At 38.9% G+C, this 23,616-nt stretch overlaps 1 protein-coding gene across 8 annotated transcripts in view; it reads right to left on the bottom strand.

Moving 5' to 3' along the window:
• The window catches only part of CDON (cell adhesion associated, oncogene regulated), a 99,626-nt gene that overhangs the window by 3,586 nt on the left and 72,424 nt on the right, over window positions 1-23,616 (bottom strand). For 6 of the 8 annotated variants that reach the window (XM_025464986.3, XM_049109782.1, XM_049109778.1 and 3 more), the window contains 5 exons: window positions 23,180-23,302; window positions 19,716-19,937; window positions 17,486-17,766; window positions 14,727-14,806; window positions 376-650 (listed from right to left, as the gene is read on the bottom strand). In XM_025464986.3, coding sequence (XP_025320771.3) covers window positions 376-650; window positions 14,727-14,806; window positions 17,486-17,766; window positions 19,716-19,937; window positions 23,180-23,302 — 981 coding nt within the window. Of the gene's footprint in view, window positions 1-375; window positions 651-2,161; window positions 2,429-2,514; window positions 2,547-5,608; window positions 5,885-14,726; window positions 14,807-17,485; window positions 17,767-19,715; window positions 19,938-23,179; window positions 23,303-23,616 lie in introns of those variants that run through there. The other 2 variants (XR_007410607.1, XR_007410608.1) reach the window with 2 other exon arrangements.

The raw sequence follows: 23,616 nt of genomic DNA, 5'->3' as shown, positions 1-23,616 counted from the left end.
TTTTGAAGTACCCAATACCCCCACCCAGTATTTAAGAAATACGTGAGTTGATCACAGAATGTTCTAAAAGCAACTTCCCTCACACAGGTCTCAGCTAACTGAACACTAGCTAGAAACTTAAGATTTATTAAGGTATCCTGGGGGGCACCTGGGGGGCTCAGCCAGTTAAGCATCTGCTTTTGGCTCAGGTCATGACCCCAGGGTCCTGGGATCAAGACCTGCATCGGACTCCCTGCTCAGCGGGAGCCTACTTCTCCCTCTGCCCCTCCCCCCTGCTCATGCTCTCGAATGCACACAAGCTCTCTCTCAACTAAATAAAATCTTTAAAAATATATACACACATATATACACAATATATATATGGTCTCCCAGTACCTCTATTGAACTCTACTGTATCTTCTGTGCACTCAGAGTTGATCTCATGTCTACTGTCCTGACAGCAAGTATGCTCAGCTGGTCTTGGTGCCATGTCGTCTTTGAAGCTCTCCTCAGGTGACTGGCCACAGCCGGGGACTGTGGAAGCCAGACATGCAAGCATCTTCATGTGACTGAGGGGCTTCATTTCCAAACCATCCTGGGGATAAGGTACTACCGCTGGGACCGCAGGAAGGGGGCTGCTGCTGAAAGTGCTGTTAGTTTTGGTGAAACACCTACAAAATACAACCAAAAGAAACAGAACTGTGTCTGAAGGGGTCAATAATTAAAACATGCCTATTTTGAAATACCATTTAGTATTTTGTAATCATAGGTTCTTAAGAAAGATTAGTGCTTAAAAGTAAGGAAATGACTATGATTTGAAATATCAAGAACTCAAAATTACAGTTAAAATGGACTATAGCAGGAGAGTGCACCACTTAAGAATAAAACCGTACGTAGGGTGCCTGGGTGGCACAACTGGTTAAGTGTCAGACTCTTGGTTTCAGCTCAGGTCATGATCTCAGGGTTGTGAGATTGAGCCTTGCGTCCAGCTCCATGCTGGGTGTAGAGTCTGCTTAGGACTCTTTCTCCTTCCCCCTCTGCTCCTCAGCTCCCTCTGATAAACAAATAAATCTTAAAAAAAAATAAAAGAAAACGATATGTGAGGACCTATCTCACAGGCTTCCTTTGCCTTGGTCCACTGTCTTAAGTTGTCTTCCATTTCATAATTAACTGGTTTCTGAATATAGCCCACAGAAGAAAAAGGCCATTGACAACTGGAAGGAAGGGGGGAGAAAAAGAGGAAGAAGAGAACAGAAAGCTAAGAAACATATGGTCACATAAGAGGACTAATCTTATGAAAGCCAACAAACACACACCACTTTGAAATCAGATAATATGCTCCCTCTCACCCTTGAGAAAAACACTACATGGATCAGACATTCAAAATCCAGGGTTCGTTTATTTAAAATTTTTTTCTTTGCAGAATTAGTTGCTAGAATTTATTAGCACCGAGCATTTCAATCCTGCCCTACTTTTACTTCCTGCCCTTATCTAAGATATGTGTTTTTTTTTCTTTCTGTTCTTCATACTGGATCATTTCTATTGATCTTCTAGTTCACCGATTCTTTCTTCTGTTGTCTCTGACCTGCTCTTAAGCTCATTCAGTAAATTTGCCATTCCAGTTAATTGTACTTTTCAGCTTTGGAATTTCCATTTGGACTTTTTTTATAGTTTCTATTTCTTGGCTGCAATTCCTTACATGGGAATTGTGTTGATCTTCCTTTAGGTATCTGAACATATTTATAATAACTGCCTTAGGTTACTGCCTGCTAATTGTGGTATCTGTGTCACCTCAGGGTCTGTTTCTATTGACTTTTTTTTTCACATGTATCACATTTTCCTATTTCTTCACTTGTATAGGCTTTTGTTTTTGTTTTTATTGGTTTTCCCTCTAATTTTCTGGTTGTTCATGAACTCCATCTTCTGACACCTTCTGTTTGGGTCCTTGATCCGAGATTGAAGAATGCCCTACAGCAAAAATCCATGAATGAATGCCAGACATTGTCTTTTAAGGTTAGCTTTATTCAGTTTCTGCCTGCTTTTGGTTATTCTCCAAACTTTCAAATGGTCCAGATTTCATCATTATTACCTGTGGATGATTGAGCTATTCTATCATTAACAGAAACAGGAATTACAAAAATGTATTTTTTTATTTATATAATTACAAGAAGAGTCTCAGGAAGATATTTTATTTGGTTTTAATTTGGGCATGCTAGGTAGAAAAGATATAGCACTGACTCCTAGTATGATGGAGCTATACAATATCAGGGAATAAAGATAAGAATTTCTTTGGATTTCCACATTTTTAACATGGAATGAATGGTGCCTCATTTCTGAGGCAGATGAAAATCAGTGCCAGTAAAAGGAAGTCCATGCAACTGTTACTAGCATCTCTGTTGGTTCAAGTTATTAGAAATACTGAATGCTAGGCAAAAAGAAAGATCTGAACCTGAAAGAGAAAAAGAATCTGTTAGTAAACCAGATCCTTAATTTAAGTAAGTCCAATATTAGTTTAAAATAGAGAAATATACTTACTATACATTTAGTGGAATTCAGATACTTGTCACCTGAAATGAAAACAAAGGAGGTGAAGAATTTGTATAGAATAGTTGGAGTACAGAATTAATAGGACTATATTTTAAGTTTCAATAATACAGAAGAAGTATATACCTGATTAAAATAAAACCTAACCATTCCTATGCATGTCTTCAGTCAATAAAAAAGGAAGGAAGCACTATTATAGAAGGAAGTTTGCTGAAGGCAGAGGCAGAGCACTGGGCAGGATAGATCATGATTACAGGAGAGTACGGCATTCCTTATTTGTCCCATTCTCCATTTTATTCAACTCTGAATTTTAAAAAATGTTTTAATGTTAATGCTTTTTTAATGTTAATGCTCTCCTTTGCCAGCACCCTAATTCTGGCAAAGGGGAGCACTAATCTCCTGACAGCCATTTAATAATGTCTGTGTTACTGGGTTCTTTCCTTCTTGGATTTTGTCAGGTCTCTTCTATTGTCCCTATGCCCAGGGAACCTGAGATTCCCCATGAATGCATTCAATTCATGGGAATCAAATACAAACTCTAAGTAAGGTATTTACCCAAAATGTTGGGCATGGTCAGAGGCAAAAACAAAACAAACCAAACCAAACCAAACCAAACCAAACCAAAAAACCCACTAAAAACCCCACTTTTCTGAATTCAGGTACTACTAATGAAACTTTAATAGATATTATCCATTTATTTAAATAACCTTACCTAGAAGAACCTTTTATTCTAAAAGCATTTGCTGAACAATTTCTAAATGTCAGACACTGTGGCAGACACTAAAAATATAAAGGTAAATACAGCAGATTTCTAGCTTCCAGTCAAGTGGAGGAGACAGACAAGTAAACAAATGGTTACAGTGTGATGCAGTGTTATATAAGAAGATATAAAGGGCGCTGTCAGCACTCACCTGGGAGATGGGTAGTACATGTGTGGCTAATGAGAAAGAGCACTTCTCATGTGACCAGCTAGAGGCCAGTGTCTATTCTTTCCTACTAGTTCAGACTCAACTGACTTATAGCCAAGGAAATTACATTAGGTAGCAATTATAGAGTTAGAGAATAAAAAGGATTCTGATTTCCCAAAACCAGAAATATCTCTGGTCAGGAGAATCTATACGGCTACCATGATTTGTTAGAAATAACTTTTAAATTAAATTAAATTAAAAATTAAATTGCTGGTTTCTGGCTATGACTGATCAGTTTATATCAAGACAGCTCTCCTGCCAAGGACAACTAAAAAGGATGGAGACATTTTTATTTTACATCTGTTGAAGTCATCCGAGGGCAACTATCAAAGCAAGCAGTTGAATAGCTGAGATTCCAGAGAGAAGGTAAATGCAAACCTAAGTTTCAACATCACTTTTTCTCTTGCAGCATTTGCCCATTTCAGTGCAAAAAGAAAAGGCTGAGACGTCAAGCAGAAGGTGGTAGCTGCAAAGCTAAGGAGCTGAGTAGGACTCTCGGTACTTTCATGGTGCTTGGAAGATAGAAATTGGCATTCAGAGCTTCCTAAGGAGAAAAGACTTTCGGTGGGACCTTTGAAGGCTTAAACTATAAAAATAATGGTGAAGCAGAAATAAGACAACGCTTTTACAAATGCTGAAACTCAGCAGTAAAACGGCTCTGTCCCTGATTGGGTGAAAGTGATCTGCCCCTTGCCAAATTCCCTGCTAAAAGCAACCCTTTCTGGAGGAAGAAAACCTCCTCCAGAGCCTCTTATAGTTTTTATATGCAATTTCCAGAATTCATAAAAAATTGCCAGGCATATCAAGAGAAAGGAACAAGAGAAAAATAAGTGACGCATATACTGAGTTAGAAGACAAAAACTTTGAAAGAGCTGGATGCATATATTCAAGAAAACAGATGGTAAGACAAAGAATTTTAGTAGAGACCTAGACTCTAGTAATAATTAATATCTGGGATTTCTACACTAAAAAGTAGAATAACTGAAATTGAGAACTGCATACATGGGGTAAAGAGCTAACTGGGCACAGTTGAACAGTGGTCTGCTGCACATGAAGCAGGAAATGCACAACATTTAGACTGCAGTACAGAGACAAAAAGGATGGGAAACATAGATAGAAGCTTAAAAGACATATGAGGCATCACGAAAAGCTCAGAAATATATATAGTTGGGAGTCTCTGTGAAGGAGAGAAAATGAAATGGGACAGAAGCCATATTTGGAGACATAAGGGCTAAGAATTTGCTAAAACTGATGAAAGTGCCGGCACAGATTCAAGAAGTCCGATGAACCCCAAGCAGAATAAATACAAATACTATTACACTTTTGAATGTGATTAATTAAACTGTTGAAAGCAAAATACAATGTGAAAATCATGAAAGCAGCCAGAAGAAACAGATATTATTATTCTGAAAGGGAACAATGCTAGCTGTACAGATGATTCTTCACCAGAAATGACAGAAGCAACAGTGCAGTGTCATTAAAGTACCAAAGAAAGTAACTGCCAGCCTAGAATTCAATAAACAGTAAAAAGGATCCTTCAAAAAGGAAGATGAACTGAAGACATTTTAGACCAAAACACTGGGAAAATCTGTCACCCTTAGACCTGTACTATATGAAACATCAGAGACAGTTTTTCAAGTTGAAGGAAATGATTGCCAGTACACGCAAGAAAGGAAATACAGAAAGGAAAACAACGAAAAAAGGTGGTGTTGGGAATTCTGAATAAATATTGACTTCAAAAAGCAGTAACTGTAATGTCTTAGGGGATTTTAAATATTTGTAGAATGAAAACCCCTGACAAAAATAACACAAAACCCTAGAGAAGGAATGGAGTTAAGATGGTCTAGAAGTGGTAAAGTAGTAACGTATACGGGATTCTGATTAAAGTCATAATCTCCAGCACCAAGCACACAGTTCATGGCACACAGCAGGACCTCGAAAATGCTGAACTAATGAATGTTAAAACATTAGTTTTTTAAATAAGCAAGTAAATTCATTATAGTGGGGGTAAGGGAGCAATGACTAAACTAACTGGAAAATACCTCGTAATACCTTATTAATACCCAGTACAAAGATAAGACATGTCCATTAAAGTGAGAATGAAGAGATACACTTACCCCTGAAGATTCCTGTATCACCATCGTTGTTATTTCTGTCCTTGTTCAACACTGGCTCTGTTGTCCGGGTTTTCCTTTATCTGTTGGTTTCAAACTTGTCTGATTTAAACTTCAATCCCTTGAGGACAGTCAATGACTGTCGTCAGTGTCAAAGCTCTTAAAATAGTGAGACACACAGCTCACACAGTCAGGTCCTCAAAAAAAAAATTCCCAATGGTGATGGTGTAAAACAAACTAACTGAGCTTCTGGCTTGCTGCCACATTTCTCTGAAGAATCTGGAAGTAACACAGAGGTCCTAGAAACCCAAAAGACCAAAAAGTGTTGTCAGGTCAGAAAGAAGAAAGTTTTCATTTAAAAGAAGCAAAGTTCAACTATAGGAAAAAAAAAATAATAATACTTGCCAGAATTAGGAAAACAAGGAAGTTCCCTAAAAACAAAATATCATAAATTAATGATTTGTTTAGGGCGATAGAAGATGAATGAAATTTCATAATGTTAACATAAAATAACGAAGACTCACCGAATGATAGTAAGAAGCCTTCAAGTCTTCTGCTTCCTTCCTTTTAGTTTCTTTTTTTCTGCTCATTTCTTTCATTCAAAGCCAAGGATGAGATTTTAAAATGAGGTGTGAGGGCAGCCTAACAGTTTGAGTGTAAGGCACCCCTGCAAGGCAGCAGTGGTGACTTACATGTGTGGGGCAGGAAGGAAGAGGCGGCCAAGACCGAGGAGCATGGCCAACCGTGATGGATGATAACCTGGCTCTCCGCACTGGAGTCAACACACAGATGAAATACACAGATGTTTTAAAAGAAATGACACGTATTTAATAAGGAAAAAAAGGTACAAGTGTACTATTCCCATTTCTTTGATATCTATTTTTTAGATAACTTGAAACAGATGACAGCAACTGTTTACTGCTGTTCTGAATCGTGATTCTCTCCATTAACAGAATGGTGTTGACCGTAAGATCACACTTTGAGTTAGATTACCCGCTTTTCAACAGGATAAACCAAACTGATTTAAAATTTTCTAGTATATCAAATCCTAACTCCTAATCATCAGGAATTTAGATAACCACATGCAAATAATTTTGTTCTATGCCAGGTACCTACATGTGTTGTGGCATAAAAATGGCTTCAGCTTGCAGATTACATGCTAAGATACAAGCATAGAGAACAAAGTATATATATAAAAAAAAAGAAAGAAAGAAAAAAGAAATAGGGGCACCTGAGTGGTTCAGTGGGTTAAGTGTCTCAGGTCACGATCCTAGAATCCTGGGATCGAGCCCCATGTCGGGGTCCCTGCTCAGTGGGGAGCATGCTTCTCCCTCTTGCCCCTCACCCCTGCTCATGTTCTCTCTCTCTCTCTCCTTCACTCATTCTCTCAAATACATAAATACAAATGTTTATAAAAAAATAAAATGTAGAGAAATAGAATACCTGTCCTAAGAATTAGGAATATAGCATGTGAAAACAATTTTACTGATTAACACTTGAACTAAAATTTCTAAAGCTGTCAGGGAATCACACAAAAAATATCTGTATACATGTAAACTTCAATGACCCAAATCTACAGACAGTGAGAGACGGAAGAGGTCAGATGAGTATATCTGCAAATACATGACATTCATCAAGATGCTCTCACGGCGCACATTTTACAGTTCATGCAGCCACAAAGAGTTTGTAATTTCACTGCCTCGGGCTTCTCAAATAACCCTTCAATTACAGTTATTATTGGCTTAAGGTAGAGTGAAAGTTTTCACTGAGTTGTCTCTGGCTCAATGAAACTACTTTTCTTAATTTTAAGTTTAAAAACATTGAGTAAATAGAACTCTGGGCATCTTGCCATGTACAAAAATGTGTGCTAAAACGAATTCAGGTGGTCTGGGACCTGTTAGTTTACTAAGATATCATTCAGTCAACAGGACAGACCTGACAAACCTGTAAGAGAGAAAAATGACTATTCTAGTGTCGTAAGAATAATATTCTTTAACCAACCATCTGAATAGCACACACTGGGAAATCAGAGATTGGAGTAGTGGCATAGGACCGTGCTTGGATGAATATGTTGCTTTAGTATTCGACTAAATGTATTTTGGACTTCCCAGTAAAACTATCTAGGACCTCTGAAATATCTCCTAGCCAAGTGTTCCATTTCCGTTTACACAGTTGGGTATTTGTTCAGCTACATACAGAATTGCTCCGATTAGATACTTGTGTAAATCGTGCATTAGTTTTCTTCTTTTGATTGTCCCCAGAGGGCAAAGACTCACTATCCATCACTCTCCTGGGTGTGTGATACTTATGCTCATGAGGCTGTTCTTGAGACTTCTGAAACAGTCACATCTTGGTGGTGGTTTAATGTTCAGCTCATTTCTGTTTCCTCTTGCCTCAGTGTCTCTGTCATTTTGCTGACCCAGCCCTTATTTCTGGAGGCTCATCAGTTACTACGCAACAGAACCTGAGGACACTCCTCCAGGGCCATGAGGGACACTGTCCTCCATTCTCATGGTATATTCTTCATCGGATGCAATGACCCCAGTCTCAGAGTGGGAGCTGCCCTCTGGGAATTAGTTTACTGGTAATTGTCACATAATAGGTGACAATAAATGAGTGCATTACTGAACGTGACAAGCGCACATGCACGCTCTCTTACAGATAAAAGACTAAAAAACACTACCCTAACCACTGGATTCCCTGACAACGGGCCCTCTTTTCTCCATCTTAGAAGTACAAAAAACAGAACTTCCCCAAAAGGAAGGTACTGATCAATTTTAAAAATTAGACATAGTGTTTTGAAATTTTTTCCTTAGGGAATTAGGCAAGATTACCAGAGCTGGAAAAGAAACCAAGTCTTAGGTTTTGTGTATTTTCTGCCTTTCGTTTTTATGGCTAGTTCTCAAGTAGCTACGTGATCAGCAACAGGAGATGGATGAAGTCATAACAAATTCACTTGCTAGGGGAAAGAATTTAGACATACTCAATAAGTAGTCATTTTCATACTTAACAAACCAGCTGGGTAGCTCAACTCGCAGGCCAGAAAGAGCAAGTACTATAATGAAATGTTTGCATGCTCATCTCTACACACTATTTTTATCTACATAGATCCGACTGACGTGGAAGGTTCCAAGTTGGTGAAAGAGTGTCCCCAAGCGCAGTAACACACAGGCTTTCCAGGTCCTCATCAGGCAAAACTTTGGAGATCATTCATAGTATCTGGGCTTCCTAGGCACTAAGTAATTTTATTCCTCCTTTTGACCATCAGTGAGGTATAGCTTGCACTATTTTTCCCAGATGGATTATATATGCATTTTTCCAAGTTGATTTTTACTTAGCTACTTCCTGCCCACTTCCAATCTCTCTAGGACCCTTCATTTCTTGTTCCTTCCTGATGGGACCTCTCGGTCCGTGGGTCTGTTTATTCCATCAGTGTCCCTCTACTCTTTTACAAATTATCAAGACTGATGGTAAACAGGCGGGATTTAACGTCAATCCTTTCCCATTAAACTAGCCAAGTAACTGACAATCTCCAGCTGATTACATATCCAGAACTGCGCCACTGCCTCTTAAATTGAGGAGAGGAGGAGGATGGAAAGCTTTTGATTTATTTCATTAAAATCTGTTACATTCTTGAGATGCATAAGTATTTCTCAATTAAGTCTTTAGTGTAGGGCTCCCCACAAAGCTGCATTATGTATGCCTCCTTCTAGCTGTCATGGTGAGCTATTACATAACACTCTTAAAACGTGAAAAGGAAAACAAAACAAAACGTGAAAAGGGTTCAAATTAACTGAATACGGTTGAAGCGGGCAGTCATTTACAACATGCCACAAAAGTGCTAGAATCAAACAGAACTCCATAGATTGCTGGAGTGCACATTCCCCTCTCTTCCTTGTTCTCAAATTTTCACACCAGTATTCCAATTTAGATGATAAAGATGTTTTCTCTCCAGATAGTTATTATCGCAACAGAGGGATGATAAAAGGGGTCTAAGGCTGGCACTGACTTGTTCCTTAAGAGCCCACTCCCCAAAATACATTTAAGTTTAAACCCAAGAAGGCAGGGCAGGACACTGTGCTGGTAAGACTGTGTGGGGCACAGGCCCCAAGCAAGACTGCCTCAGTTCCTCAGTTCTCAGGCACCTGTGGAAGATGACAGCCACCCAGGATAAAGGTAAGTTTAATAAGGTGACTAACAGGATGACTCCCGGGGCACTTGGGTGGCTCAGTGGTTGAGCGTCTGCCTTTGGATCAGGGAGTGATCCTAGGGTCCCGGGATCGAGACCCACACTGGGATCCCTGCATGGAGCCTGCTTCTCCCTCTGCCTATGTCTCTGTCTCTCTCTGTGTGTCTCTCATGAATAAATAAAATATTTTTATAAATAAGTAAGTATATATATATATATATATATATATAGAGAGAGAGAGAGAGAGAGAGAGAGAGAGATAAATAAGTATTTATTTGAAAGAGGGAGAGAGTGAGCACAAGGCGGCAGGCAGTGGGGAGGTGGGCACAGAGTGAGAGGGATAAGGAGATACCCCACTGAGCAGGGAGCGCAATGTGGGACTGGATCCCAGGATCCTGACCTGAACTGAAGGCAGATGCTTACTGACTGAGCCACCCAGGTGCCCTTAAGTTCCTTGTCTCTATGACTATGACCATGGCAATTACCTTGCCATCCATGCTTGAAACATTCTATTCATTTTGAACCTTCCTTTTTTTCTAGATTCCCCAGTCAATGGCCAAATCCCCAAGACCAATCACTTCTGTCTTTTTTTTTTTTTTAATTGGCACTTCCTAAATCTCTCAAACCCATCTACTTCTCTCTACCTCTCCTGCAATCATCCTAGAACACGGTTTCTCCTCTGGACTACTGCAATTAGCCATTTCACTGGTCTCCTGTGCTAATTTATTCTCCAACCTCCATCCAGAATGTTCTAGCACAATGCTGTGCTACTTAAAAATCTCTTGCTGATTCACCATGGCTCTGTATGACCCGCTTTCAATCATATTTCACCTCTGACCCCTCTGCTTGCAAGGTTCCTAAATACTCCCACTCTAGGGGCACCCGAGTGGCTTAGTTGGTTAAGAATCCAACTCCTGAATTCAGCTCAGGTCATGATCTCAGGGTTACGGGATTGAGCCCCATGTCAGGCTCCATGTTCAGCAGGAAGTTTGCTTGAGATTGTGTCTCTCCCTCTGCTCCTTCCCCACCCCTCTCTAATAAATACACAAATCTTAAAAAAAAAAAAAAAAAAAAAAAGATTCTCACACTGGAGCCTCCCTGGTCCCTTCCTTTCTACATCCATTCCTTGCACAGAAGCTAAGGTCTTCATTATAGAAACCATCAAACTGGTTTCCTACCTGCAACCCCACCTGTGTACAGCTACCACTAATCAAGTCTAAACACATCTCTTGGAAACACAGCTCCCCTTCTCAAAAATCTTCCAGAGAAATATGATGCAATTATTAGTCCATTGTTTTTCAACATTTAACCAATATCCCCTACTTTTGATTAACGTAAAAAAAAAAATCTCATATCCCTCCCTGCACCTTTACTATTGAAACAATAAGGATCTTTTCCATTACTTAAATGTAAAACTACAAGATTCAATGTGCTTCCTTAAGCCCTACTCACTGTACTTGGAGCTCTGTTGTGAATCACTACGATTAAACTATGGGCTCTCTGCAGGTGGGACCTGGGTCAGTACCCTGTATATGGCAGGTGCCCAACAAATGTTTATTAAATAAACTACTAAACCATGACATTCAGGGTCATCCATGACATAAACTCTGTCCAGCTTTCCAATTTATATCCTGCTACCCTATTCTTGAACTTCACTAGCCCAATTATTCCAGTGGTTCTTAAAACATGGTCCCATGACCAGCAGCTGCAGCATGAGTGGGAATTCATTGGAAATGCAAACTCTCAGGCCCCACCCTGTACCTACTGAATCAGAAACTCTAAGGGTAGAGCCCTGTAATCTGTGTTTTCACAATCACCTAATTGATTCTAATGTATGTTGAAGTGTGATAACCATTGAACCACACTATCAGTATACCTTGGGGATAATGAGGTTCACTTCCAGATCACTGCAATAAAGCAAATATCACAATAGAGGAAGTCAAATGAACTCGTTTTTTTCCCAGTGCATATGAAAACTTATGTAAAAAAAAAAAAAAGAAAACTTATGTTAACATTATACTATAGTCTATGAAGTGTGTAATAGCATTATGTCTAAAGAAACATGTACATACCTTGATTAAAAAATACATTATTGCTAAAAAATGTTAACCATCATCCGAGCTGATAGTGAGTCATAATCACTGATCAGATCCCTATAAACAGATATAATAATGAAAAAGTTTGGAATAGTGCAAGAATTACCAAAATGGGACAGAGACAGAAAGTGAGCAAATGCTGTTGGAGAATGGGCGCTGATAGACATGCTTGGTGCAGGGCTGCCACAATCCTTTGATATTTGAAAAAACACGATACCTGCAAAGTGCAATTAAAGCAGAGCACAACAAAACGAGGTATGCCTGTCTTCACCCGTAGGTAAACCCTCATGTAACTTAATTGAGATTATGCCTCTTTTTGTGTACTCATTAGTTTGGCATTAGGAAATGCAAATTTATTCTTAGTAATGTCAGTATTCTAAAAGTGTAAATGGACTAAAATTGTGCATATGCTGGGAGTAAATCATGTGTCATCTACCTCAGCATTCAAAGCTTATTACAGATTTTGCCATTTGGGGGTCTTGAGGAAAGACACCTGTTTTCAATTTCAAAGTGAAAAGAGTTAGACACTTACATTTAATGATGCCAATTTTCCAGAGATGAAGGCAGGTACTTACTGATACTTATCGGGCCAATCATTAAGTATCAAAATCACATAATGGCTCCTGGGAGCCAGGTGTGATGTCTGGCTAACCTTGGAGGCAATGCAGACAAGCCAAGACTTGCCCTAAACAGGTAGACTCTCATGCAGGAAAAAGTCAGTTTAAGCCAGGGAGAAACAGAAGCTGGGTTTCTCAAGCTAATGAGAATGCACCTATGTTCCCAAATAAAAGTAAAAGCCCCAAACATAAAATGCAAGAAGTCATCGACTTGAAAAATTAACAGAAATATAACTTTCCATTTTCTTAAAGGAAAAAAAAACCTGTGTAACAAAAGCCCCCAATACTATACACATATATTCACTCACACACACTCATACATATACACAAACACACACACAAACACACATACACACAAATGGCCATGATTGTATATGCAAGATGATAGATACTGGTTATATAAGTTCTTTTAAGGAAATGGGATGTATTTTTGGTACCACAATGATAACTTCATCATAAAGACATGATTAGCAGCAAATTATCAAAATCTATCATCAGAGTATGTTGGGATGATTTTTACATTTCCTAGGGCAATTTTCCATTTTTCAGATAAGGATATAGCCACAGAGAGATTATATAACTTTCTCAAGATCACAGATTCAAGCAATGGCAAAGCCTCTTTCTACTTATTCTTAGGCCAGAGGGTCCCTTACAACATCTCTCTAACACCAGCGTTGATGGAGATCAGCTCATGGTCACAAGAACCACAAAGGAAAATACATGATATTTTTAGGTGATACCATTTGTTTTAATTAAGTCTATTTGATTACTTACCAGTTGTATGAAGCATCTTTAGCATGTTCCTAACAAACTGTGATAAAGTCTACAACCAGCTCAGGACAAAAATACGACTTCCATGTTATAGATATCTTAAAATTTAGCTAGGGTCAGAAAGAATTTTTAGAAATGTAACAAACAATCTTAGTACACAAAATAGGTGGATGGCTCTTGCTAACACAGACCCCCCCTAAGAGGGGCTAAATAAACGATAAAGACAAATCTCCATGAAGTTTTATTGCTTTTGCTCTGCAACTCTCAAAACACATGTTGAAAAATGTACTGTTGATTCTATAGTTAACCTGGCTATTTCCAAGTTCTGGTTTTGATAACCTCCAGACACAACACTTAGCCTTGTCATTAATTAAAAAAAATATAGGTCCCACCCCATTTCAATAATGAAATAGCCAAACCCCAGTCCATACTCATTATTTTATGCACTAACTCTAACACAATTTTTAAATTGTAGAGTTTTAGAGCTGGGGAGGGCTTCTGAGACCATGTAACCCGATACCATTGTTACAGGAAAAAAAGAACTAAAGTTTCTGATGGATACAACTTTAATACAACAGAATATCTGAAAATCTTTTGGAGTTACTATATATATAGAGGCAGCCTGAAAGCTTCCTGGATATTGTCAAAATTTAAGTGGAACATGATACTCCACATATTTCTATCTTGTTTGAAATACTGTGAGTACATATGGCTCTTACGGTATTTTAAAAACTCCTCAAATTAGAAGAAAGTGGGGGGGAAAAGTGAGATTCTGCTACTTAATTATCACAAGGATTTAAGAATAATAAAAAAAGTACCATAATCCAGTAAGAAAATTTCAGTAATATTACTATATATACATTCCTTTATCCACAGGACTTGCCCCCTAACATTCAGAGTGCTTTTATTCATAACACAGAGCAGAAAAGAACAGGTGAGAAAAGATAAAATCTGTATACAGAGAATGGCTCTCTTATAAGTACTTCACAAGCATCAAACGTTTTAATACCATCTCAGTGAGAAATGACATCTTTAATATTGTCCATTCACCTAAAGACACCAAGGCCCAGAAAGCTAAAAATTGTAAGGCAGGGGGCGCCTGGGTGGCTCAGTTGGTTAAGCATCTGCCTTCAGCAAGGGTCCTGATCCTGGGGTCCTGGGATAGAGTCCCATGTCAGGCTCCCTGCTCGTGGGGAGCCTGCTTCTTCCTCTCCTCCCTGCTCATGCTCTCTCTCTCACTCAAAAAAATAAAATCTTAAAAAAAAAATTGTAAAGCAGGGCCAAAAAATTAGTAATGGCCTTACACTTCAGTCTCCATATTCTGAGATTTATGTCTTACTTAAAATTTCAAGAACGTCCTTTGGTGAAGGTGGGGTGGGGGTCGGAGGGTAGTAAGAGTCCTACCAGGCTGTGTTCCCAACAACCTGAGCAAATACAGAGTCCCATACCTGTTGTTGTTTCTACAGTTTCTACAGTTAACGCACTCCAACGGGTCTGTCTGAGGCACTGCTGTGTACATTCCACCACCCTGGTCAGGAAGGGAGCAGAAGGAAAAAGAAAAATACACGTCGTGAAGATATCACACACCAGTCACCCAACAGCCCCCAGTGGAAGAGCCAGGCCAGGGAGAAATGGGCTACACGGCCTATTTTAACCAACCCCTGAACAATGCTGTGCTGGTCGCTATTTACCAATATTCACAATTGAGTTCTGCACAATGTTAAAACCATACTCTACACACTAACTGCCATGCTTTCGCTCCACATATTTTCTTCCTGGAAGGAGCCACAGAAATGGAGAAATTTACTCACTTCCCTTTCAGGCGTTCAAATCTCCTAGGCCCCAAATACACACTGTACATTAGAACCTCCTGTCCATTTTTACTTTTCTAGCAGTCATGGAAGAATTTTACATGATGCCAGTTGGAGAAATGGGGTGGAAATCTGTTTGAATGATGTCACAAGATAAACCCATCTTCATTTTCCTGTAATTATTTCTATTAGGTCTGTTCACTTGACTACACTAAGTTTTAAAACATGTTATATTTTTCCAGATGGAGTAGATTCTCAGCCAGCAATGACTTGGAGGGGAGGATTAATATTTTGATGTTGCTTTTGGCGGAAACTGCCCAGCAATTAAGAAAAATGCCCGGATTAACACATACCTCACTGTAAAATGCTTGCTTGACATCTACAATGGCAAGAGTTCTTCAAAACTCATGTTCAGAATTGAACCAGCCTTTTGGTCAGAGGCAAAATTCTGCTTTCAGAGGAAAAACAGCAGAATCGAATTTGATAAGGGGGGGAGAGGTTGTCACACTGCACCCAAGCCCAGAGCAGCTCTTCAAGGTTAAGGAAAGTTCAGGCAATTGTTTTTCCCAGAATACTTTCCATTTCCATTCATCTCATAACAACAGCCAGAATCTAAGCAAACCAAAAGCACTGAAAATGTCTCTCAACATTCCTGATCCAACTAGCAACAGGAATTTTTAAGAAAACATTGAGAGAAAGAAGATCCTCTGTGACGTTCAGTCTGTGAGCATAAGCTCCAAAGCTTCACAAAATGAAGTTAACCTACGGGGTAATATGCTTACTCGAATCACTAAACACATCAAAGTGTTTTCAATGATTCTTTTAAGATCGCCAGTATTTTTAAAATTTCTCCATTTCCTCCCACCCGGAAAAGACAAGTAAGAAAACTATTGAGTATAAACCACAGATGATAACCTCTAAAATTGTACACCTAAAAAGGGCAACTATTATTTAAATAGCAATTCTTTGTTCAAAAAACCCCAAACTGCTGTGTCCAAATCCTTGATCAAATGTCAGATTTATTTTTTTCTTCTTATGGAAACAGCAAGTGCTACTCAAACCTTAATGCTCTCTCCTTTAGTTTCTTGGACAATGTCAGTAGTTTGGACTAGGAATGGTGACAAAAACAGTTTAGAAAGTCTGAATATAAGCCATGTCCTTCCACATAAAATAATGAAATCATTATTCTCTTTTGGTAATGAGACACACTCAAGCAAATTAGGTATTTTTCTATAAAACACTAAGACTAGATCATATGAAATCCCATCAGATGTCCAGCTTTAAGATACAAATATATATTATAGTTTTGTTCTCCAAATGTAATATTTTTTAATAAATCTTTGTTGAAGTTGAGGATGAAAAAACTCTAAACTTCTTCTAATTTTAGCACCTTGTGGGTTACGGCAAATTTATCTGTATTTAGAACAATGATGAAAACCTCAACGAGCGCTTAATATGATCAACTAAACATATCACCTATTTGATTGAGAAATAATGTGGATGCATATCCAAACAGCATCATAAATCAAACGTCCTAATGCACAGAACCTCTTTAACCAGCAGAAATGTAAAATATGCTAGTCATTTTATTCCCATTTCAAAAATTAAACTATATCACCGAGTTATCTCTGAAACAAAGTATTTTTCAAGGCCTATCCTGTAGTTAAGAAATACTAGTATCATAAAAGACAAAAATCTTACAGGCCACAACCGTACCACACATTGGATACAACAAACAAAAGAAACTCACTATGGTGCGGAAGTCACCATCTGGTGGCCTGTGGACTTGTTCCATGTGGCCTACACAATGCTTTCAAAAATTGGAATTCATTGCCAATGTGTATATAATCTGGCAATTTTTCCTAGATTTACAAGATGTTTTGAAAAATCAGAAAACCTGGTAACCCCAGGCCCTCCATTCTGCGTGCCAACAACTGGAGTGAGTTGCAGCTCTCCAGATTGCTATTGCCTCCACTGCTTCTGTCTCATTCTCAACTTGCTTTGCTCAGTTTCACGATCTGCCTGACTCCTCTAGGCATATGAGTTTTCAGACTTTGCTCTAAATAAAGCAAATTTAAAGTATTGGGTTCACTCTACACCCAATGGTATTTCCAATTCTCAAGAATAACTTCCAGCCAGTTTGTTACCAGTATTCCACTTTCACTGTGAAATAATTTTAAAATATAAACCAAATTGATGAACGTACTATCACCTGACAATAGAAAGCTCACCAAGATTACTCTACATGAAGGGGTTGCCAGTAATACATACTATTTCCAGTTCAACAAACCCGTGAGGTTTCTATGTTGACAAAGGCCAAGCAAGTAGGCCAGCCCTGTTCTTGCTCTCTGGCACCATGGGCACAGGGAGGCCTTATCTATCATTAGGTCTCTTACATTTACTAGGTGACGAGGATGTTCAAAATCCATATGCATCCTGGTTAGTGAGCCTGTGTGCCCTGAGTAAAGCCCTCCATTTAAGCTTCCATTCATGATTCCATTGACTCCATTAGGGATCTTATGGTGAAGATGGGAGCAGCCATTGCTGAGACCTCCATTGCTTATGAGGCTTCCATGAACATTCCCATTTATCCGGTTTGTGCCAGGCAGAGTAGTGTATTCTACCATCTGCCCATTAATATCTGACCCCTGGTAGAGATATCCTGGAGGGTCATACTCTGTTAAGAGAGAAAAAAAAAAAAAAAAAGAAAAGGTAAGATAATGAAAAAGACAATCTTCTTACATAGGCAGTTTTATTAATAAACCCCTAAGAAACTACAAATACACTAAAATGAAATGCCTTAAATATGTTCACTTAAAGTCTAATTATGAGATAATGCTTTAAGAAAGTTATTGCTCTTTCCTTGTGTGAAGATAGCTAGGAACTCTGAGTTAATTAAGGCTTTGTTAATGGGAAGAGAAATTAACCAGAGAGAAATTACTCAAGAGAATTAAAAAAATCATGCAAGTTGAAACTATCTAAGTACTGGCAGCACTAAGAAAAAGTATTTAAACTCCCACACACTTCAAAGTGCCGAGAGAACAACAACAACAAAAGACAAACTTTAGGTAGGATGTTTTAAATAGTAATAAATAGCACTTTTTTTTTTTTTTTTTTTTTTACACAACACTTTCAAATGAAAGGATGCAGTTGTGTATACATTCACTGACTATCAGCTCCTTGGTTAATACAGCCCATGTGAAAGGTGTGGGGTACTAAAGGCCAAAGGCTAATTACTCCATTTCCGTATATTAAAAGCACTTAAATAGTTGCCTCAATGTTCCAATTTCCAGAGGCACACTTGCTAGATATATTTAGAAAAAAAGTGTAATAGCCCTGAGAAAATATAGCACCTAAGTTGTACAGGACTTGTTGGCAGAGTTTTGTTAAATTCTTCAAAGGTATTAGAGCATGTCAAGACTAGATTAGGTGTCTTTCTTCCTATTTCTGAACTTCTTGCACAGGTGAGTTATTGTCAGCATACCTGCTTATCTTTTCCATTAAACTATAAGCTGACAGAGCAGGGACCAGGTTTACATTTTTACCATTGCATCCCCACTGTCTAACATAGTGCCAGGCACATCAAAGATAGTCCATGAGTAGCTTCTGAATAAATGACTGAATGAATATTCTACCCTAGATTTCCATCTTTGAACACATGACCAAGTCACAAAGGAAAATGACCTTTGCCAGATAAATCTTGCTCAGAAAAGGAAAGCAACACTTTTCTTTTAATGATTCATCACACACTCACACAATTAAAGTCAATGACATTGAAACCATTTAGGAAAAGACCCAAATCAAATGATCTCCAAGCCTTTCAGCCTGGCACCACCACCACCACCATCTCTCTCCATATCTCCTAGAAAGCACCAATTCAGTAAAAATAAATCACCTTTTTTCCCCCCGGGCTGTTAGCTTGGATTCTCTTATTCTGGGGTCAAAGGGGAAACCAAAAAACCTTCTCCCACTAAAGACTAATGATTCCCCTATCTTATAATAGCTGGGAGAACAAGAAAGGTAGGGAGGGATGGTCAAAGAAAAAGAGGGAAGAGGGGTTCATCATCTGTTTTCATGCAGCACCATCACTGACAGCACCAGCATTCCATTACTAGAGACACTTAGTGGGGAAAGGTGCCAGTCTGGAGCCGTACTGACTTCGGGTACTAAAGCAGGACCATGGTACCTTAATGTGTGTCATTCAGTCACAGTAACTTAGACAAGTATTCCTTTCCCCCTCATTTCTAGCCTTTTCTATTCCTGTTGACAAGACTCATACCAGTATGAAGGTGTTCTTGCAACAATTCCAAAGCTCATGCTTCAAGAACTCATGCTCTTTGGTGGTCTGACAAAGCCAGAGTTTCCCAGCACTAAGCCAGCTATTTACTTAAGAGACCTGCCTGGTTTTGGCTTTGTTGTTTATTTCTACTGGGCGATTTAATGTGATGCTCCACTTATTCTGGTTGACAGCTAGAACAGTTTTAAAGTCACCTCCCCTGAATGAAGAGTTTCTAATGTGTTTTATACCATGACACTAACACACAGAAGTCTTAGAGATCAATATTCTAACAATATTTTCCTACTCATCTTCACAAAAAGACAAGGAAATATTTACGAATGGCTTACTCTGTATGGTGTTTTGCTGGCGGTTCTTCCACAGGCACATTGCAATGAAAACCATGAGAATGAGGACCATCACACCTAACACACAGCCAACTATCAGATACAACATATCGCTGCTCCTGGCGGGGCTGGTGGCAGGCCCAACATTTCGTCCACTTCCTGAAGAATTTGGAGGGGTACTCAAGTCTTTGACAGGATACTCAGAAGCTCCAGGAACACGTTTCACTAGTTGACATATAAAAGAAAACATGATGTCAGAGTGAATACAGACTCTATGAAATGGTTTACTCTCTGAAGGAGGTCTGGTTAGGAATACAAGCCAGTCTGTTTACACTTGTTACTGAGATGATCTGACCACCAATGAGTCACAAAGAGGACTCAAAAGTTTAAAAATCTGATGTGCCAAAGTCTTAGTCCACAAATTCTAGAGAAATCATAAAATCAGAGAAACAAATACCCTTGGTCTAACCCAAACTGCTATATGATAATCTGCTCAGTTGTCCCTGTAGAAGACTCCCAATATTTCAACTTACGGATGAGACAAAAAGTCCTTTCTGTGTGACATACTCTGAGCTGAGTAAGATTCAAAATTAGAAATGTTATGCCTCTTTTATGTGATTGATATTAAAGGTATGACTTTGGGCCATTCAAATAATTATATAAGATTCCAAAAACCTCACACTTAATATTAAGTAGTCCAAAACCAAAAACCTTTGGAGTCCATGTAAACGCAGTTCTTCTACCTAATTCACTGATATTCTGGAAAATAGTGACCACAAAAGCTAATAACAGATGAGACTCAAGCCCCATTTTCTTTGTCCTCGAATAACATGTTCTTCATGCTTTAAATGCCAAAGCAGCAGAGCATAGCGGCGGATAGCCCCGTCTCTGGAAGCAGACTGCCCAGGTATATATTCAGTTCCACCACTTATAATTAGCTGTATGACTTAAACCTCCAGGAACCAGGGTCTGCATGTGGGAACTAGAGATAAGACTAAAAAGTTCTATCGTAAGGCTGTAATGAAGAATAAATGAGTTAATCATGTAAAGCACTTAGAACAGAGCTTGGCACATGGCAGTGCTCAACCAATTTTGTTACTGTTAGGTATTATATCATATTTCCTGTTATGGCTCTTAACAACCCACTGGAGCAGAGTGATCCTTAAAAAAGTCTACTTCAATAAACATTATGTTGGGGTTCAACTTTCTAGCACCTTTATGCAGAATAGAGTTAGGAATCCACAAATAAGAGCCCACTTTTCAAAGGGAAGAGGTCTTCAACACTGCAAAGTGGATAAATACTTGGCAGAGACTCAAGGAAATTCCTACTTCAGGTGGTATTTTGGATTAGATAATTCCAAGGTCCCTGCCAATTCTAAAGAAAACAAATGACTTTCTGAGGCAACGTGGATGCTGCAGATCATACATTAAAGATCACGATGACCCGTGGGGAAGTCCATCAGGTTTATTCGCTCTTCATTTACTCTTTATTTATTCATAATTCTACCAAGCTTGCTGATTTTGCTAGCCTCTGCTAAGCTAAAAATTTCTGTGGTGGATGGTGAGTGAGGCAGATGCATCAACATCAACAGGGAGAGAAAGCTAACTCTAGGGAGAAGGAGAGGAGGAGAAAGAGGAAAAACAGAAGGAAGAGGAGGAAGAAGAAGAGACTTAAGAACATGAAACAAGACTGGTGCAAGGAGATACAAAGAGAAGCCAAAGAAATAAAGAAAAACTATGACAGGCTATGATCCGGTAGGGCACGGGGAAATGGCTGGCCTCAACGCCTCTGTCATTCCCGGAAAACCTTATTGAATTACTAAAGATAAGACAATCATTGTTGCTAACAAGAACCTTGACTCATTTCTTTAAAAACAGAGATGGTGTATCCTACAATCTCTTTCCACAGGCTGGAAATTGTGTAATATCTTTTAGAAAGTCATTCAATATGAATGGTTAGGTATTTTCATCTGTCAGTGACCTGGAAGTCTGTAGGTAGAACCTTTTATTTCTCAGTCAATTAATGAGGCCTACTATCACAGACACGGCTAGCCTCTAACGCTACTTAAACAATACAGTTACTACACTGCTGTCTGTGTTTTGTGTTTTGCCTGGCTAGATTCTTAAAGGTCTTGGGGACAGAGACGATAAATTTCATTTTTATTTAATTTTGCCCCAAGTATCACAACACTCTAGAGGCAAGTAAGAAACGCCCATTAGCAAAGCAGTGACTACTACAAAAAGCCCCTCAAATATATACTAACCAAAGTAAATCTAAAGGTCCGTGCATATGTATGCTTAAATGTGGATTTAATAGGCGGGTTTTGCAGCAGAAAGACACATGACTTAGTGTTAAAGATGAAACTATGTCTTGTCTTTATAATTCAATTTTTCTGAGCCCTAGTTTCTTCATTTTTAAATCGGCACATAAAATCACCTGGAGCCTGGCCCACTCAGCAGGCTCTTCCTCCCACGCTCCTCAGAGGCCCAAATTCATTCAGCTGTCCACTCGAACCCCACACAACTCGAGCAGCTCCTGACCAATCATTCCATTCTAGGGAATGGTCTGGACTGAGTGCTGACCACTGAGACTAATGGGGGTGGGGGACCAGTGAGGACTCTGGGAAATTTTCTCAGGTTCTTAAAAACAGACAGAAGTCGGGGATCCCTGGGCGGCTCAGCGGTTTAGCGTCTGCCTTTGGCCCAGGGTGCGATCCTGGAGTCCTGGGATCGAGTCCCACGTCAGGCTCCAGGCCCGGAGCCTGCTTCTCCCTCCTCCTGTGTCTCTGCCTATCATTAATTAATTAATTAATTAATTAATTTAAAAAAACAGAAGTCAAAAACAGTCACTTTTTCTGTCAAATTTAACTGAGACGGGACATGAGTTTGTAAATAGCCACATCAGCTGTTTCTATTATTCACAGGTACTATTGCCACCTTTAAAAACAGAAGATACTTTACAGTCCATCTATGCACGTAGGCAGAGTTGAGAATTCCAATTTAGCATTAGCGCACTGCGGATTCTGAACTTAACCACCACACTTAAGCAGTAGACAGTGCTATGCATAACTGTCACTCCAGAAAGTTTCCACTTTAAGCCTATGAAGCACTTTTCCTTAAAATTATATTTTTGTTTTCCAGTATTCTAATTCCCTCAGCAATCTCAGAAATTATTCAGCAAATACTTCTACTCTCTTCGTAAAGAGAAAAAAGAAGGTAAGTGACTTACTTGGTGTCACATGGGAATTCATGACTACGATCCATGCCTACATAAAGTATGTTTAAGACAAGTGCTCTAGCCAACTTATTATATTTTCTGTTGGGACAGTCTTAATGCCTGCACCTAGGAAATGGTCCAGAGCAGATGCTTCCTTAGGGAAACATATCAAGAGTCAGAAGGAATAATGCAGAGTTTGAAATTCCAGTACCATCTGGGGAAAAAGGAAGAGCTCCCATTTGTCTCCTACCTTTAGTTTCACAGATCATCACATTACTAAACTCGCTTTCTCCCCCTTCATTGAAGCACTGCATTTTAATATCGTAGGAGGTTTCTGGCTGCAGATGACCAATCATGTGCCACTGCTTTGAACCTAGAAAGGAAAAATAAAAGGGGAGCTTTACATAGCGTACGACCTGAAGGGTTGTCTCAAAACGAGGCTGGAACAGCACATATCACTGTAGAATCAGTCTGTGCAATGAAAACATCCTTAATAGAAGTATTTTAGTAATGTACCACAGATAAATAGAATTTTGGTTACATGCCAGGAAACAAAGGACATGAGGTACAATGATTGAAAGCTGAACCTGTGCATTGGTAGTAATACTGTTCCGTTATAAATAAATAATATGAATAATTAGTGGTGAGTCTTTTATAAAACATGTTAATTTTATGCATAGGTGAAAT

Source organism: Canis lupus, chromosome 5, assembly GCF_003254725.2.
Source record: "Canis lupus dingo isolate Sandy chromosome 5, ASM325472v2, whole genome shotgun sequence".
Classification (NCBI taxonomy): Eukaryota; Metazoa; Chordata; class Mammalia; order Carnivora; family Canidae; genus Canis; species Canis lupus.
Note: the sequence above shows the minus strand (reverse complement) of the source record. Positions and strands in the feature narration are given on the sequence as shown.